General features: G+C 36.1%; 3 protein-coding genes across 3 annotated transcripts; 1 reads left to right on the top strand and 2 right to left on the bottom strand.

The window, feature by feature from the left end:
* Positions 1 to 1,232: 1,232 nt before the first annotated feature.
* Positions 1,233 to 7,887, bottom strand: rhoua (ras homolog family member Ua). Its single transcript, XM_079843428.1, has 3 exons — positions 7,171 to 7,887; positions 6,455 to 6,513; positions 1,233 to 4,566 (listed from the first exon to the last, which is right to left on the bottom strand). Exons 1-3 carry the CDS (start codon positions 7,418 to 7,420, stop codon positions 4,114 to 4,116), a joined length of 762 nt encoding a protein of 253 aa, XP_079699554.1. The 5' UTR covers positions 7,421 to 7,887; the 3' UTR covers positions 1,233 to 4,113.
* Positions 7,888 to 10,130: 2,243 nt separating this feature from the next.
* On the top strand, positions 10,131 to 15,148 carry pdcd2 (programmed cell death 2). The gene is made up of 6 exons (XM_079843653.1): positions 10,131 to 11,036; positions 11,588 to 11,827; positions 11,911 to 12,054; positions 12,131 to 12,231; positions 13,714 to 13,827; positions 14,170 to 15,148. The coding sequence occupies exons 1-6, from the start codon at positions 10,721 to 10,723 to the stop codon at positions 14,332 to 14,334; spliced, it is 1,080 nt and encodes a 359-aa protein (XP_079699779.1). The 5' UTR covers positions 10,131 to 10,720; the 3' UTR covers positions 14,335 to 15,148.
* Positions 14,512 to 18,972, bottom strand: tbp (TATA box binding protein). Its single transcript, XM_079843654.1, has 8 exons — positions 18,859 to 18,972; positions 18,178 to 18,313; positions 17,331 to 17,662; positions 17,062 to 17,149; positions 16,687 to 16,778; positions 16,407 to 16,574; positions 16,034 to 16,128; positions 14,512 to 15,934 (listed from the first exon to the last, which is right to left on the bottom strand). Exons 2-8 carry the CDS (start codon positions 18,229 to 18,231, stop codon positions 15,855 to 15,857), a joined length of 909 nt encoding a protein of 302 aa, XP_079699780.1. The 5' UTR covers positions 18,232 to 18,313; positions 18,859 to 18,972; the 3' UTR covers positions 14,512 to 15,854.
* Positions 18,973 to 19,355: the final 383 nt, after the last annotated feature.

Below are 19,355 nucleotides of genomic sequence, written 5' to 3'. Positions count from 1 at the left end.
GTATATTTGGTACCCACGGCTGTGTTCAGTCGCTTCTGTGTTTATCTAAGCGCAGGGCTCCAGACTGTAGCCGAATATACTATTGTCTGTGAAAATCAAACTGCAAAATACTATTTAAATATTACTCCTGCGCGTGACACTCGCTCGCTGTCTTTGTAGTCTCTGCCGTCCGAGTGTCACTTTTTTACAGTCTATGGTCACTATATGAGGACACGAACGGATAAACCGTCACTTCATGCAAATTTACGTCATATCATGAACACAGACACTCAAAGGTCTTCACGGCAACACGTCAAATTAAAATGTTTGGTTTAAAAAAATTTAAATTGACCAAATATTTTAGGCTACTGTTGTAGTCTAAAGTAGATTTAGCTATGTCTCTATATAATAATAATATCTCTACTAATAATAATAATCATGCCTAGATGGTTGATTATTTTTTATAGTATAATTATAATGTTCCCTTTTAAACAGCATACAGCCTTTACATGTTTGTATTATTTACTTATAATGATTATCATCATAAATAATAAACTGCATACATTTAATAAAAAAAATTTAAAGTAGTTACTTTTTTTTTTAACATTTAGCTGTGGTACCGAAATTGGTACCGAGTACCGTACATTTTTTATGGTATTGGTACAGACTACTGGAATTTTGGTAGCGTGACATTGTATTATTTACTTAGATGTTTCTAAGTAAAGCATACACTTAAAAAGCGTGGTTTAATTCAGTGTTATATTGAGTAAGAAGTATTGCAAAGTAAACTTCAACTAAGTAGAAATTACTCAACAAACTTTTACTGGCCAAGATAGATTAACTTTTTATTTTAATTTTCTTTCTTAATTTTGCTTAACTTAGTTAAGTAGTTTATGTAAATACATATGTGAAAAAATCTGTGTGCAAAAACTTGCGAAAGAAAAATTAAGTACATTTTACTTATTATTTTTTTCAGTGTATAAGTTAACCATACAATGGTATAATTTAAGCATTTATGAAAAGAAAAGATTTTTCTCAATTTCGATGATAAGACAACATAGAACCCCAGACAGTGAACTGTACACAAGCTTCAATGAAAAATACACCATTAAGCCTCATTATTCCTGCAGGCCAGACACTGTTTACCAATTATTAACTATAAAATGCAACGATATTATGAAATTATCCTCTTCACGGATAGCTTTTCATAACATATCCCAAGAAAATGAAAGAAGACGCACACAGACAATAAGTAGACAAAAAGTATATTTATTCTGAGAAAGATAATAATCTACAGGGAGGTCTCTGTTATTGCATGTCGGCTTTATCTGAACGACCACCAGATCCTGAACAGTTCCGTCTGGTGGGACGCTGCAGCAATGAGCTCACTCACACAGTAAATATACAACACTGCAATGCAACTCGCGTGCAAATCAGAGCAGTGAATAAACACACTGCGTGTCCGAAGTCATAGTTTGGCGACTTGTCAAAAGCCTCACAGTAATTGATCCTGCCCTGTGAAAGTACACAGCACTGTGGCGCTCATATGCTTTGGTCAGTCTGAACTTAAGGCCTGTTGTTTGAAACGCATGCAATTCTTCGATTCACAATAAGGAATGCCACCAAAATACTTCTTGATAAATGATTACAATATCGTTTAAACATCTCTTTGTTTTTTGAGCATGCTTAAAGAGATAGTTCATCCAAAGGTGAAAAGTCTGTCACCGTCTTCTCACCCTGATGCCATTCCAAAAGTGTAAGTATATTTTATATAACTGTTGAACAATTTGTCATGACTTTCCCACTGATTTTCACTGTATGGACAAAAAAACTAAAATCATATAGGTTTGAACAAAACATCCGGGCGAGTAAATAATGACAGAACTCTCATTTTTGTGCAAACTATCCCTTTAAAATCAATATGATTGTTTGGTTTGGGGTTCAACTCTCACTATGCCACCTATAACACTTGCGGTTTACAGCACTGTAATCACTTGCTGAGAGCCATTCACTTCTTTTTCAACGCCTTGCCGTATTCTGGCACAATCTACCAGTACAAGTGGCAAGCATAAAGCTCATCTTGATTTCATTCTTGGTTCATTCTGTGCTCATGAAAGAAAAATATTTTCCACTAATGACGTTAGTGATTCTTCCTCTCCTAACCCAGTTTATGCAGTGAAACATTAACTTTTCCTTACTCTGTCATTCAGCTTAATACTCATTCACGTCGCACAGCAGCAGGCGACTTTTCCAGTTCGTCCAACGTGGAAGCCTGATAAAAAGTGCAGTTTGCCCTGGAACAACCTTCCACGTATTTTATATAGAATTTATTTATAGGACTACAATGCTTATCAACCCATGACGTAGCTGACATCATGGTTTAGGGGCGACAAATACACAACTAGTAGCTTAAACCTTAAAAGGCAATGTAAGTTGCTTTGGATAAAAGTGCCTGCCAAATGCATTCATACAATTATGGAAGATTTTCTGTGTAAATGTTTATGTTAAAGGTGAAGCGTGTCATGTCTGCGCCACTAATGTCCCCATTTTGTGAAATAATTGAATGAAATGAACTGAATTAATAATAGTTTTGAGAGAACAGAATTGAAAAAACAATAACACTAAAATCTCTACCCATTGGCTATTAGTTGAGCATACATATAGTCCAGCCCTCAAAGTACACCATTGTTTCTGTTGTTATTATGTCCATCTCAAACAAAAAGACCAAAAGTGGGGCAGAAATTGTACACTTCACCTTTAAAAAGTGCCATAAATAGCAAAAGCATGAAAACCCTAATTCGAAATTTCAGGCACAAATATTTTATCGGCTAAAACAGAAACTGGAAATCAATGTCAACCATTATTTCTGGTTAAAAACTCTGGTCCCAGAGTTTTTCCTTCATCCAAATGACCAGCATACACCACCATTTAAAAGTTTGGTTTAGTAAGATCTTTTTTTAAATGAATACATTTATTCATCAAAGAATCTTAGGGGAAAAAAATCACGGTTTCCATTTTAAGCAGCACAATGGTTTTTAATGTTGATAATAATAATAAGAAGAAATGTTTCTTGAGCATCAAATCAGCATATTAGAATGATTTCTGAAGGATCATGAAGACTGGAGTAACGGACAGGAGTAAAATATATTCAAATAGAAAACAGTTATTTAAATTGTAATATTTGACAATATTATTTTTTTTAACTGTTTATTTTTGATCAAATAAATGCAGCCTCGGTGAACATCCTTCACAAAAAAAATTTAACAACCCCAAACTTTTGAATGTTAGTGTATATTCCAATAAATACCCACGAATATGTGAGCCAATCAAAATCCTCCTGACAGCACTGAAATGCCTCACTCAAGACACCGTTTTTGATGAAGCTCCAGGTTCAATGACCAGATATATAATCTAACTGGCCTACTAAGTCTACTTACTTACACCCAAAGACCCTGACCTCACAGCGTGTTTGAGTCTGGACTTAACTCCAAATGTAAACAAGACAGCCAGAAGAGATGTGCCAGCGTCAAGCTGTCTCTGAAATGGACAATCATTCACCCTCACTAGACAACAAGGTAAATGTCAGTGATGTCAAGTTGATAGTGTGTCCAAACATCTGCTTGTACTCTACATCACACTCAAAGCTTTGACAGGTACATGACGTAGCCCTGGATCCCTCTGGAAAACAAAGGCAAGCAATCCTGTTCATGCAAGTAGGAGTTAAAACACCAATAAAACGCTATGTTTTTTTCTAAGGCCGACGAATAGGGTGCTTTTCACAGTGCCTGAATGAAGAAGGAAAATCTGGTAGTCTAAACTAGATCTTTGATAGAAAAACAGCCCTTAAGTCCACTTGAAACCCTCTTCAACAAGAGATAAGGTGAAAGAATGACAGATGACTCTTCACATGAGCATTCGAGGTTAACCTGGGACTTTTCCAAATGGAGAGCAGATCCTAAAATGTAACTAGTCTCAATGAATCTTTCCATTTTATGACAAAGCTTGCCGAGCTTTGCTAAACTGTCCCAATTCATTTCAGGGCCACCTGAAATGAATAGGTGTCCATGATGGATGTGTGTCCATTTCTATCCATAAAAGTCTAAACGAATCCACATCAACGGTATATTCTCGCGTCTACGCCAAACAGCAGTATTTCTTCCACCATGACTCGGAGAGCTTCCTCATTTTATCGGGCGTCCGCTTCTTCAGCCTTTTCTGCTGCTGGCTGTCCGAGTACTGGATGCTGGACACTATAGCCGTGTCAAACACCTCCTTTAGGTTCTTCTGAGTGAGTGCCGAACACTCCATGTATGAGACAGCCTGCACTTCCTCAGCGCACAAACAAGCCTCCTGTGGGTCGACCGGCTTCTCCTTGTACTGGGCCAGCTGGATGAGCACTTTGACGTCTTGCCGGAGGTCAGCCTGTGTGCCGACCAGCAGTATCGGTGCCCTCGGGCAGTGCCGGCGGATCTCAGGCACCCACTTCTCCCTCACATTCTGGAAAGAGGAGGGACTTACCACACTGAAGCAGAGCAGGAAGACGTCAGCATTGGTGTAAGACAGCGGCCGGAGCTTGTCAAACTCATCCTGCCCAGAGCAAAGAAAGATTCAGTAGTGATAAACATCAAGCAGAAACAAACACTTGTTATTGTTTTGGATTGTTAAAAGTAGTTGAATCCAAAATGTAACTGGCCCCAAGGGTTTTGTTCTGCTCGCTCTGTGTTTACATCATATATTTTCTTACATGAAAGGACTAACATACAAGTTGTTGCATATGTATTATATGTTTTACATTTATTTGATCAAAATACAGTAAAAACAGAAATATTGTGAAATATTATTGCAATTTAAAATAACTGTCAGCTGAATTTCAGCAATCATTACTCAGTCTTGTTCGTTGTCACACGATCCTTCAGAAATAATTTTAATATGCTGATTTGGTGCTTTTTTTTTTTGGAAACCATTATACTTTTTCAGAATTTGTATCTTTTGTAACATTATAAATGTCTTAACTGTCCCTTTTTAACGCATCCTTACAGATTAAAAGTATTCTTTAATTGTTGTTTTTCCCCCAAAATTGTGGTGGAAATAAAATTAGTACTGTAAAAACTGTAGTGTAAAAGCTTCTCCTTATCGTACAGTAATGGTACTTTAATATTTTAAACTGGCAACTTCAACGTCATGCTTATGATTCCATATCTCTGAAATATCAGAACCTGCTGTGATGTCAGCAGCATGAGAGATAAAATCTAGAACACAAATGTGAGATCAGTTGTTTATTACAGCTGCATTCCATCTCTGTTACTCTTCCTCATATTAGTCAACTGGACACATTCTAACCTATGAGAAACAATCCTATGCTACAGTATATTTTAGATCATTTATATGAAAGTATGTTGGTATCTGGTTTATGAAATAAAATTCTGGCTGATAGTTATGTTCATGTTATGACCGATACCCAAACAATGGCTGATATTAAAATGATATACCATTTTCTATAAATAAATGAAAAATAAAATAAATTAATTTAGGCATCACAACATTATATAATACAGTGTGAAGAACAAATATTCAATTTGAGATTTTATTAAGATTTAATTTACCAGTGTTATTAATTAACTTTTAATTATTGCTTTTAAAGATGAATTTTAAATAGTGTTTGATAAAGGGAGGAAATGAGCACGCACAAATTTATATATTAAAAAAACAAATCTCTCAAGTCTTTCTGTCTCTCTCTCTCTCTCTCTCTCTCTCTCTCTCTCTCTCTCTCTCTCTCTCTCTCTCTCTCTCTCTCTCTCTCTCTCTCTCTCTCTCTCTCTCTCTCTCTCTCTCTCTCTCTCTCTCTCTCTCTCTCTCTCTCTCTCTCTCTCTCCCTCAATTTCCACTGGCTTAAACAGGACTGATCCAAATCTATCTTGGCTTGCCTCCCTTCACTGTCTCCGCTTAGCTTGCTAAACTCATCGAAAACACACTGATCTCACGTTTCCAGTGACTAGCCCCAGCTGTACCCCGGCTGAAAGTAGGTCTCCCTTTCCCTCGGATCAAGCCCAATTCATCACAATTAGACTGCTTCCCATTTGTGATTCCCTAGAGCTGGTTTCCCCCTCCCACAAAGGGAGAGACACTGAATGACCTATAATAGTGTGTTCCCATAGGATAAAGCATATACGTCCTTATGCTGCCTCCTGGACAGCAAACTTCAGCTGAACTTTACCAGAAACTCTTATCATGAGTAAGCAAAACAACACTGAATCACTTTCTTTCTTATCTAACAGATAGGCAACCATATGACTAATTAGGACATGACTCAGAAGTCTGTTTACAGTTAAGAGAGAAGGGCTTTGACCAGCATGTGTTCGTGCAAACAATATGTCATCCTTATACAGCGACATGATGAAGTTGCACTGCCTTGAATGTGTTTGTGTGAGGTGGATTGTTTGGGTCTGGTGGTGCTGAGTGGGCTCACTGGACTGACCTGACCGGCTGTGTCACAAAGCTGAAGTTTCACAGGCTTGCCGTCCACAGCTACAACCGCTGCAGAGGAGAACAGATTCAGTTTTACTTTTTATATCTCTTTAAGTTGAAATGCACATTATTAAGAAACATGGACTGCGATACATATTTGAAAGCTACTTGCACTGACACATCTTAAAATATGTCAGTGGCATTGTTTTGTCTTAAGATGCACACCATTAATGTTTTTTTCTAGGGCACACTTGGAAAAGCTACTTAAATGTCCTAATTGAACTAAGGCTTAATCCTGGCTGAGTCTAAGCCCTGTCTGTGAAACTGGGCCAATCACTGTGATACATGAGATTGAAATGGGTTAATGAACCTGCTGGCCTTACAAAACTCACCATGCTAATCACTATATAAAACACACCGTATTTGTGATTAGCTAGTTCAATCTGGTTATTAGTTGGTTGACTAGACATCATTTTGCAAAAACCAGTTTGACCATGTTAAGTTGGAATGACCAGATGAGTAGCTGGTTTGTTGCTGGTCTAGATGGTCCATCAAGCAAATGACCATCAGTTTGGACAAGCTAATGGCCAGACCCGCTATAAACCAGCTACCAATACACAGCAGTACTAGCTTAAACTGGATTTCTAGCAGGTGGTTACAGTAGTTGTTTTTTTTATTTGTATTATTACTTTTAATTTAATCTTTACGTTTTGGAGTGATATTTACCTGCGAAGTTGTCAAACGCTGTTGGAACATACTCGGTGGGATATCCATTGGTGGTATAGCTCACAATGAGACTAGTTTTACCCACTGCACCATCACCAACCAACACGCACTTCACCCTGCGCTCCGCCGCAGACCCGAAGCGGCTCTTCACCGCGGATGACAAATCTTTGCCCCTGAATCTCCTCGGGGGTACCGGCGGCACAACTGTACCAGGGACAGGCTTATATTCTCCACCTCCCTGCGGAGGCATCGCTGAAAACACTGACCGTCCAGGAGTTTTATCGCCAGGTTCAGCGACTCATCTCGCTTGTGAATGAGAGATCGGAGCGCCAGTCTCCGATTTCACCGCGGTGTCCATTTATTTTAGAGGGGTCAAAAAGTCCGCTAAAAGCCGCATTTCAAATCAAAAAGTGTTTCCTTTATCTGGACATAAAACAAAGAAACTCTGAAGCAAAAATAAAGAAGGAGCCCAAACATACACTGACGTTATGCCCTCATGAGGCGAGCCATCCTCCGCCCTCTCTCAAACTGATCTGAGCACTTTACTCCTTTACTCCCAAACACTGTGGCTTTGTCTCTATACTAGTCAGACGCCTTCTAGACAGCGTTTTGAGGCGCGCGCAGCATCTTTGGCCGTGCCCTAGGGTAGGCAGCTGAGTAGGATTTGGGACAGAGCCCATGACATCATCCACTGTGAGCTGCATTCATCCGTGAACTGAAGTTCAGCAGACCTGTTGTCATTACTAATAAACTCAACAACTGAACTGGCGCGAATACACGCGTCAGCATTTTTATTAGTTATCAGGGATAATGCCGTTGAAAATAAAAATGGGCGACGTGCATATCAATTTGTGCTTGACAAATTGTAACAATATTTACACATTAGTGTTTAGCAATTACTTTTTTCCTAGAAGAACAATTTGCAATACGAATATCGACACCATCATTAATCTTATTAAATAAATATTTAAAGTATATATATATATATATATATATATATATATATATATATATATATATATATATATATATATATATATATATATATATATATATATATATATATATATATATATATATATATATATATATATATATATATATATAATTTTAAATAAATGCAGTAAATGGTTAAATATTTTTTTGTATTACATGGACCTATTCATATAAAAACTGCTTTGTCTTTAGATTTTTTGGAGCCAAACAAAATTGTCCTATCGTGTGACTGTCTCAAATATTACAACTTTTATAAATTAAAAAGAAAGCATACAAATGTTAATAAATATCTCAGGCATAATTTGACAAGTGTCTATTTTTGTAAATGACATTTTTTTCACACCCGATACAATCTCCCCTTTATACATAATGAATACCTGTTTAGACTTACAACTGAATGCATTGCCATTATGTAGGCTACTGAGTGTTTATGGATCAGTGTTGTTTTAACTAAAACTACTATGGAATATATATATATATAACTTTATATATGTGGAATGTGTGTCTCTAGTCAGGGCCGGCCCTGACCAATTTGCTGCCCTAGGCAAGATTTTACTTGGTGCCCCTTGTATCAAGGTTTAGCACTACATGATATCAGTCTAAGTTGCAGAAACACTGGTACTGTTTTATTTTTTTAATGCATTAATGTTTTTTAATTTTTATTGTTGTTGTTTTATATGATGTCCAGTCCATTCTACCCCGTCATTATGTTCATGATATTATTATTTTTATTTATTTTTTTAAAGGCTGATGATAGTTAAACTATACAAAAATAGCACCTATGCCACATTACAGCCTAAACACAAATCACGAGTAGCCTAATTGCATCTAGCACTCATGCACAAACTATTGAGAACTAGCAAAAGTGTTTGTTTTCCAGTAGATGGCAGCAAACTTCCACTAATATGCACATTCATGTTTTCACCATGAATTAAACTTTGGAGAAATTTAGATATTTAATGTGAAATTTACATAAAATGTAGCTATTTTAAATAAACCTGTATATAAATATCCTTACTAATTTCGGCAAATACATTTTAAAATGTCCATATGTCCCCTTAAAACTGCACGACTGTAGAGTAAAAACATTAGGCTATTAAAAAAGTCATATTACATGCGTTTAAAAAAAACAGATATGATTTTTTTTTTTTTTTTTTTACAAAATACACTGTCTGTGGCCACTGGAGAACCCAGAACAGCTGCTTGCATATAGTTTAAGTTAAAACTGGAATTAATTAGCGTACATTAGTATTTTACTAATATGCAATTAAATAAACTGTTCATTCATTACATCACTTTACCTCTGTCTTTACACTGCAAAAAATGCTCTTCTTATTTAGTAATTTTTTCTTGTGTCCAGTCCAAACATCAAAAAATTCTTAAATCAAGATGTATTTACTAGTAAAATGACATTAGATAATTTTTCCTTGTTTTCTGGGGGAAAAAATCAAAATGAAGTGAGTTTTAGCTTAAAACTAGCACAATTATCTGCCAAATGGGGTGAGAAGAATTATCTTATTTCTGTTTGGGACAGAAACAAGAAACAAGATTTCAATCAGAAACAAGATTATTTTTCTCACCCCATTGGCAGATAATTTAGCTTGTTTTAAGCATAAACTCACTTAAGAAAAAATATTATTTTACTTATCTAGTAGCCTAAATGCATCTTGGTTTAAGAATTTTTAGATATTTAGACTAGAAACAAGACAAAAATACTACATAAGAAGAGCATTTTTGCAGTGTTTCCCTTATCTTGCCTGCATTAGAGGGCTTCTGTTTTTTAAGACACTACAATTCGGCCATCCGTCATAAATTATCAGGCAACTTTCACCGGGTCTACACCTGGAGCGAGCGGCCAAGCACCCTAAAAAATGAAAGCAATCCTGTCTACATTAGATGCGGCGAGAGGCGACGCGACACAACAAATTCCATAAGTTAAACTGATCGCGCGTTATATTTCTGACGCACTTCAAGTAGCTCGGCGGGGGGAGATTGATGAGGCGGACCGGGAAGATGCGGCGGACTTAGTTAAGTTTTTTGCGCTTTATTTGGTAATATTTCAAATTAATATTAATAAAATAGTATCAGTAATAAATGTTGGCGCCCCTATGGATGAGTGGCGCCCCTAGCATTTGCCTATTCCGCCTATGCCACGGGCCGGCCCTGTCTCTAGTGTTTTCTAAGTAATGGCTAAGTGGAACGTGTAATTTATGAGCAATTTATGCAAAGCGTTTACAATTTGATTGAACTGTGACGCCATCTATTGGACACACTCTAAAACAGTTTAAATTCACCCAAGAACAAGATAAAGACGTTTGACTCTAGTTAATAGAGAATATTAGTTAATGATGTTAATTATTGATAACATTAACTGATATAATAAGTCACATATGGTAGGTTTCATCCACATTATATGTGCGTTTTTATTGCTCTGACAGCTTATTTTTGTGTGGAACGTTAGTTGCAGATCTTGTTTGACCCGAGCCCCGGTCTCAGATGAACAGACACCCGCACATGATTCTGAAACCCTTAGCTTTATTTGAGAGTTTGACAGATGGCTGCAAAAGCAGTAAAAGAATCTAAAACAAACAGTGAGGTCGTGTTGGGCTTTTTAGAGGAGGCAGAATCATGGCAGCTACTTAGCAACCAGTTTCCAAGTAAAATCGGAGGGAGACCTGCGTGGTTAAGCCAGGTGGATTTGCCAACTGTGTCTGAGTTACAGTGTGAGAAGTGCAAACTCCCAACAGTGTTTCTTCTGCAGGTGTATGCGCCTGTCACGGAATATGATCGATGCTTTCACAGAACAATATTTGTGTTCTGCTGCAAGACACCAGCCTGCTATACAAGAAATGACAACACGTGTTTTAAAGGTAATCCATGAGCTGTCAAAATGTGTTGAGTAGAATTTTCTTACTTATTTGCTCTTAGTATATATATTATATGTGTTTATATTATATTTTAATTAAAGAGGTATTCATTTGGGCATCATCACAATACTGTTTAGGAGATCAAGCCGTGTTAGTCCATGCAGATGAACTATTATTATTATTTGAACTATTATTTATACTAAAGTTTTGGGTCCTTATATATATATATATATATATATATATATATATATATATATATATATATATATTTACAAAAATGAACACTTATTTATCAAGGATGCATTAACTTGATCAAAAGTGAGCGTAAAGATGTTTACAAAATATTTCCATTTAAAATAAATGCTGCTCCTTTCAACTTTCTATTCATTAAATAATAATGCATTATGGTTTCCACAAAAGTAAAGCAGCTCAACTATTTTAAAGATTGATAAAAAAAAAAATATTAGTATTATCTGAAAGTGCTTTAGTCTTAATCATACAAGCTTGTAACAGAGACATAAAGTTGCAGTTTTCTGCTTTATCTCCATTTCCAGTGTTCAGATGTCAACTGCCAAGGAAAAATGACTTTTACCCCTTTGATCCACCTTCTGATGAGAAGCCAGACCACCTAGTGGAAAATCATCAGGTTCTGGGATCTGGGCTCAAATTGTGCCAACTGTGTGGCTGTCTAGGACAGAAAGCCTGCTCTCGATGTCACTCTGTCACATACTGCAGTAAAGAGCATCAGACCATAGATTGGAAACACCGGCACAAGAAAGAATGTTCAAATGAGGGTGAGCGAATGCCTTGATTATGCATTATTTCTAACGATTGCAACTTTAATGTAAGTGTGTTGTCTTCATATTTGGATCTACAGGTTCTCAAAGTTCAGACGAGCTTAATTCATTTCTCTTTTCTGAGTGGGAGCTGGTTACTGAACCGGAAGAGCTTCCAGCAAAAGACGAGGACCTCCATGAATCCCACAGTTTGGATCAAGAGAGCATGGCATACGTAAATAACGGTATGCCTTTCATAACAGATTTAGCAGCTTGATATTTCTACGTCTTGTCATTTACAGTTTTTATTTACTCTCTCAGGTTTGGAGGACAGTGAGCTAGAGAGTATGGCGCTTCATGAAACACAAGACACTAAAGTGTTTCAGAAGTTCAAGAAGCGAATTGCTAATGAACCACAACAGGTCAGTTACAAGAGCCCAAATAGCAAATGCTACCCATGCCAGAGCTGGCAACTGTCACGCTTTCGCCGTGTGACACACGGTTTTGCCTGCTTTCACACGCACTCACGCCACACATCCAATGTCTCGCGCGCAAAAAAAAAAAATATATATTTTCGTTCTTTTCAAACTCTATGCGCTGCTGTCCATAGATATGTAGCCTATAAGTAAATGCCTCATTAGCGACTGTTTCTATTGGCCGCTATACGTTTTCGAACTGTCAAAGCCGGTCATGAACGCGAAATGTTGCCTGTACGTCTGCAACCGTAGTTATACGCATGCATGTATGATTATCTATATCAGCAATAGACTGAAGCAGAGGATTGTAGCTATAGGATTTAGTTTATCATTAATGGTAGATAATTCTGCATCTGGTTAAAGATCTTAACATTATTTTAACATTGTTAATATTATTATCAGAGAATCTTACAGACACATTGCTCAGCTTTTAATGAAAACAGTGAACTCATTATAAACAAGTTAATTGGAAATAAATCATAAACCAATCAGCCATCAAAATAAATAAATTATAAAATTAGCAATAAATAAGCTTACGTGTTTAATAAACATCAATATAGACTATTTATTCAAACCAAGTTTTAAGTATGCCTAATCATTATAGGTATTATTTGAAAGCTTATTCTCAAAAATCACCCTGTTTTGCAATTGTTTTATAAAAAACATCATATAACTGAATTTAAACCATTTTTAAGAACAGGGAAAATGTTAAATTATGAGTCAAAATGATAAATTGTACATTTATTTAAAATATGATTATATATAATATTCTTGATACATTATTATTCTACAGTATTTGAATGCACATAGCTTATCAATCCAACAGTTAACAAACATTTACAACACTGTGTGTATGTGTAAGCTGTGTAAAAATAGCACAATACATGAAGAACACGTTAGCTAATACCATTCTAATCAAAATATCAATCAACCTTAAACACTGGTCTATTAATAAGTCATTTAGGCACAACAATAGTTTTCTGGTTGAATGTTTAGCTCAAGTCTAGAAGGCTCTGCAATGATGCTGAACATGAATCAGAATAAGTTCAGGTATTGCACATCTTTAGCAGACCACCCCAAAATCCACTAGAATGCAGGAAATCACATCTACTTAATCCAAAATTTGGGGTGGACCCTCAGCTATGTCTGTTTCACAGAATGTTGTCCATCTCCAGTAGGCTGCCCATATCAACGGCTTTGGGCCTCCCCACAAACCACCAGAATGCAGGGTATACATGGGTGCAACATCAAATTAATTCCAATTCTTTGATATCTGAGCCACCAACTTGTGTGGCTGCATGTGCGGCATAATTTTGATCTCCCCTGACAAAATCTCACTCCAAGGTTTTTTGAAAAGTTGGCAGGTATGCCATGCTTATGTCTGTTAAATGGCTCACCGGCTATGTGATTGTATATGCATTTTTTAAGGTTTTGCGGTATTGTAAAGAAGGATCTCCTCTTTGGGTGTCAGCTGAACATGTGCCACGCGACGAGGAAGTTCCAGAATGTCCATGTGGCGCTAAACGTCTCTTTGAATTTCAGGTAATGTTAAATATAAAAAGAACATTTAGTCCTTTTTACATTTCTACCATAAGAGAATCCTGGAAAAAAAACAACAATCAAAAATATATAGCATCACAACATTTTACAGAAGACTTCTTAAGCACCATGATATAATCATTTCTGAAGGATTATGTGAGACTGGAGTTACAGTAAAAGTTACATCTCAATTTATTATCAAATAAATCCAGTCTTGGTGAACAAGAGACTTCTTGCAATATTACTGAACCCAAATGTTTGTTTAAATGTCTAGTGTATCTCTTGCGTGTCATACCATTGGATTAACGCATTACATGGTTTAAATTGTCGCTGTGTTTATTTCAGATCATGCCTCAGTTACTTAATCACCTAAAAGTGGATAGGACAGATGCCAGCATAGACTGGGGGACAGTGGCCGTCTACACATGTGCTGACAGCTGTGACCAAGGCACCAAATATTCTGCCGAGTTCATCTGGAAACAAGACTTTTCAGGAGATCAAGCAGTGTAGAATTAGTCCATGCTACTATTATTTAGACTTGTGTATCAAATAACATTTGTAATAAAGAAATGTGAACAAAGGATTGGTTCTTTTGAGACACCATTTCTGTCCCTAACGGAAATTTAAAGATGTGTCTTCACCAGCAGTATCACCAAACATGGTAGTGGTTTAGACGCACTACAGTTTAAAAGTTGTCAGTATTTTTTATTTATTTACAGAAATGTATCATTTTATTCATCAAGGATGCATTAAATTGATCAAAAGTGAAAGTAAAAAAAAAGTTTACATTGTTACAAAACATTTCCATTTCAAATAAATGCTGCTATTCACCTTTATATTCGTTAAAGAATACATTGTTTCAACAAAAATAAAGCAAAAACTATTTTAAAGATTGATTAAAAAAAGTTGCATCAGATCAGCATATTAGAATTAATTCTGAAGGATCATGTGACACTCGAGTGTAAAAAATTCAGCTTTACCACGCGCTGCGTGTAGGGCACCACAAGAAAATAAGTTATTTTAAATTGTAATATTTCGTAATAGTTTTGCATTCTGGTTTCAAAATGTGAAGAAAAAAGCACCAACCCTAACCTTTTGAATAATAGTGTGACTCAAAGAGGCTGTTCTTGCATTAAATAAAACCTACAATTTCTAAATCAACATATTAAAACTATTTTCCTGCCTTGTTACTGTAATACAGTTGCCATTATTCAATATATTTGGCGTAGACCTGGAATGAAATCCAAATTAATCTCTAATTCCTAATTCTTTTGTTTGTAAAAACTGTCATCATTATATGACCAAAATGATGTCTTGCCATACCAGAAGAAAAAAAAAACATGTAGAATAATGTAAGAAGCTGAAGTTGGCAAACGTTTATTTGCAAAGTTAGTTACATAGACAAACAAATTAAATTAAGATGTCAGTGCTTTACAGGGGGCTATTGGGAGACCTACAGCACATCATACAATGAAATGTGAATTCAGTTGTTAGATATGCCAACCGTTACACCTTATTCAAAACTGTAACCTAAAGGTCAAATCCACATGATGATTTCAACAACTGAAGGATCCGCAAACTTGTTCGCAAAGCTTTTTTAGAAAACCTAAATGCTTTTTCAAACAATTTTTCCTTGCACTGGTCAACATGGGCATAACTTGCCACAGACTGATAGTCAACATAGACAATCAGAAATGCAATATACATAAAACCTGCTAATAAAAGGGAATGTGTAAAAATATTTATGAAACAATGAACATTTTAACATCATAAAACCATAAAAGAATTTGTTAAAATTATCAGACATGGATAAAACAGTATTTTGAAAACCAAATGGCAGGTGAGAAACATTTTTAAAAGGTAAAATAAAAGCATTTTATCCTTGGTTCATTTTCTGAGTGATGAAAAATGTGTCCTTCATATTTACAAGCTTATAAAAGTTAAATGAAACAGCGTAGGTCACCCCAGACATACCGGTGGGCTCAGCAAGTAATTCACCAGCGATAACAGAATGGTGCTCTCCACAGAGATTACGTAGTCTTCCTGAATCCTTTTAAGATTGGGTATATATTCTCAAATGCTTCATAGATTTCTCCTCTAACCTTTGCACCTAAAAACAAATGATGAAATTTTCATTATGAAACAATACTGCTCAATCTCGTATTGAAAGGTACTGTTTGTGCCATTTTAAATACAACAATGACCTCACCTGTGAGTACAACTTTGCCTGAAACGAATATTAAAAGGACGATTCTTGGTTTGATCATTCTGTAGATTAGTCCTGGAAATAACTCCGGTTCGTAGCTGGGGAAAAGTATCAGCAGGATGAGAGGTTTTATATCAAATGGGATTACAGGCCAGATCACAGCCAGAATGATTCTTATAACGAATTCAAAAGCCCAGGGGTCATACATACCAATAAAACAAACCAATAAGCATAACTTAAGTGGTAAAAACAGTAATGTAGAATATTCTAATTTATTCATAACAAGGCATAGAATAGCATTACATTTTTTTTTTTAGATGTACTATATAAAACTTTATGAATGATGAATAATAATAAAACAAATAAATAGACAAACCTGCTAAACTGCTGGTGTGTAAGCACCAGGCCCTCTAATCGGATGGGAAACTTGACGTCGCAGCTGCCCACCATGTTCTGAATTTTGAAGTCTAAGAATTTGGCAGGAAAACCCAACTTCTGCACCACTCTGGCATATTTTCTGGCTGCCAATCGGGACTGTTCCTCACTGCACAAGCGAGTGCATACAAGAAAGGCAAACATACACACTGTTGTTTGTTCTACAAGTGTGTGAGAAGGAAAAAAAAAAAAAAAAAAAAACAACAGGATGCCATTCGTACCTTTTTGCTCCTGTGCACACCATCTTTCCTGAGCTGAAGATGAGTGCTGTTGTTCTGGGTTCTCGTATTCTCATGATGACAGCAGCAAAACGCTGAAATAGTTATTAATGAATAATTGAGTTCAAATAAGGTGTCACATGAAATGTTATTGCTTAGAAAATATCATACACTTGCACATGTGATTTTGATTTTTATGAACTGTTAGACTAACAAAGTCCCTTTCTAGGAAAGTCAGTTCATCTCTACTTTAAACATATTTTAAATCAGAAAAATCCAAATCTGACATTACCTGTCTCATCATTTTTTTAATGGTCAAATGGCATTAAAAAGGTTGTAAACTAAGAAAATATTTTTTAATGCAAATCTAAGTCTTACCTTTGGATTATATTCAGCATTTCTGGCTCGAAGTGCTATCGTCTTCAAGTCAAGTTTGCAACCCAAGTTTACAGTGGACACAATGTTCCTTAAAAATAAAATTTCATATAATTAATTTTCAACATAACACATAGAAAATGGAAACAGTTATTAAATTCTAAAGTACAGTCGTGCTATGAGCTTCTAGATGATTTTTAATAGCTCAAAAAAAAAAAAAATCAACAATGTTTCTAACAGGATTGTGGAGTGATATCAGCCAGAAAACTCACTGTAACTGGGGAACGATGCCAGAGCTCTCTGAGGCCGGTGTAGCAGGAGTGATGGGGGTCATAGGGGTGAGAGGTGTGGTATAAAGTGGTGTGTTGCCTGGCAGTGCCGTGGTCGTGGAGACCTGTGAGTGGTACAGCTGGGGTGTCTGGCCTGAACCTCCCACCATCCCTCCCTGCTGTTGTGAGGCAGCCTGTTGCTGCTGCTGTTGCTGCTGTCGCTGCTGTTCCTCCAGGAGGGACAAGCTGTTGGTGTTCTGCACTGGCTGTGGTGTAAGACCCGTGCCATATGGCATCATAGGACTGAAAATGGGTATGCCAGGCGTCATGGCTCCCTTTGAATAGAGACGAGGAGAATTAACTTCAATGCATTTAATAATTTTGATTAAAATACCTCTTATTATGTAAGGCCTGGAATACACTACATGACTTTTTGCCCCGATTTACAGTCTGGAGGAGTCTGTAAGTAGTTGCCAAATCAATGTCAAAGCCAGTCTACACACACAAACACGGTGTATGAAGGGCACAGAATCAAAATTTTTAGGTTCTGTCTATGACTCCATCCAGTCAAAGGATATTAACATGTTTGATTCTTTGGGCCTATTTTATAACACATTTTCATTTGTTGTGCGTGTCCTAGCTACAAGGCACATATTTCTGTGTGAGTTTGTTGCGTTCAGAACGACTTTAAAGTCTAGTAGTGTGTGACCTACATCGTTTGCCCAGTTTTTCCACTGTAACCATTAACAAAGTTGGTAAGTGTAAGACACCTAGGTTTTAAAATCGGTTGAGATTTTTAAAGCTGCGTATTCCAGCCTTTACTATATTTACTCAACACTACTTTACTCACCTGCGGAGATGCCAGCCCTTGAGGGAAAGGAGGTAAACTGTTATTCTGCTCCATATTGACAGGTTATGAAGCAAAACAACCTAGTAGTGATTTCAAGACTAACTTGAAGACCTCAATGGCTTTAAAAGCACCTGTGCTGAAATAGAAGAACAAACAAAAAAACTTAACACACAACAATACTTCTGAAAAACTTGCGTGCATTTTAGACAGGTAAATATATAGATATAATAGATACATATGCAACATAATTGCAGGGTTTGGTTGTAGAATGAAAGTAATGCGTGTAATTATTCCAAGTTGATTAGGAAAGTACATTTTAAAGGTAAACTACACAACATATCAAACGTGTCAATACTTGTACACACCAAGAATAGGCTATAGGCAAAGACTGAAGCTTTTTTTTTTCATAGGCTCAATGTTTTATAACATTAAAAACACCCCTTAACATAACATGTCACATTCAATGGAAAGCGACAACAAGTAGTAGAGTTGACAATTAATCAGGTAACGTTAGTAGTTATCTGAACAGGACTAATATCTACGGAGCAGACTGAAGCTCAACGTGGCTAGCTTGTGGCGCTAATATGTTCGTTATAAACTCAAACAATTCATACTAAGTATATAACAGACATCTTTCCATATATAGTGTCATGAATTGTGCATGAAAAATGGCAAACAAACCGATAATTAACACGATCCCCTTAGGCTGGCTGTGAGTTTGAGTGGAATAGTTCCAGAAGCGCAGGGAGCGCGCACAACATGAAATTTCACATCAACTTCCGCCGATTTTTTTATGCACTTCCGGTGCAATATGGGCTATTTTAATTTAACATTGTTTATATGACCATTCATATAAACAATACCAAAATGTTGTATTTGTTTATCACTTTATAAAATATAAGGGGAAATTACTCAATTATGCAAAAAATAGTAAACGTAAAATAAGTGTAGTACAAAAGTAAAAGGGTGTTTCATCTCTGAATAAAATATTTAAGAATTATAATAATAATAATTATATTAGTAATATTAATATTAATAATAGACGTTTTGCTCCTACATTTATTCAAAACACTAATATTTGTAATGATATATGAAATTAAAACAATAATAGAAAGCCAGACCATTTAATTTTATGTATATAAAACTTCCACAGTAATATTAATAATTCTATAATACGT

This window comes from Gobio gobio (assembly GCF_949357685.1).
Source record: "Gobio gobio genome assembly, chromosome: 18".
In the NCBI taxonomy this organism is placed as follows: Eukaryota; Metazoa; Chordata; class Actinopteri; order Cypriniformes; family Gobionidae; genus Gobio; species Gobio gobio.
This window is presented reverse-complemented; position numbering and strand designations above follow the sequence as displayed.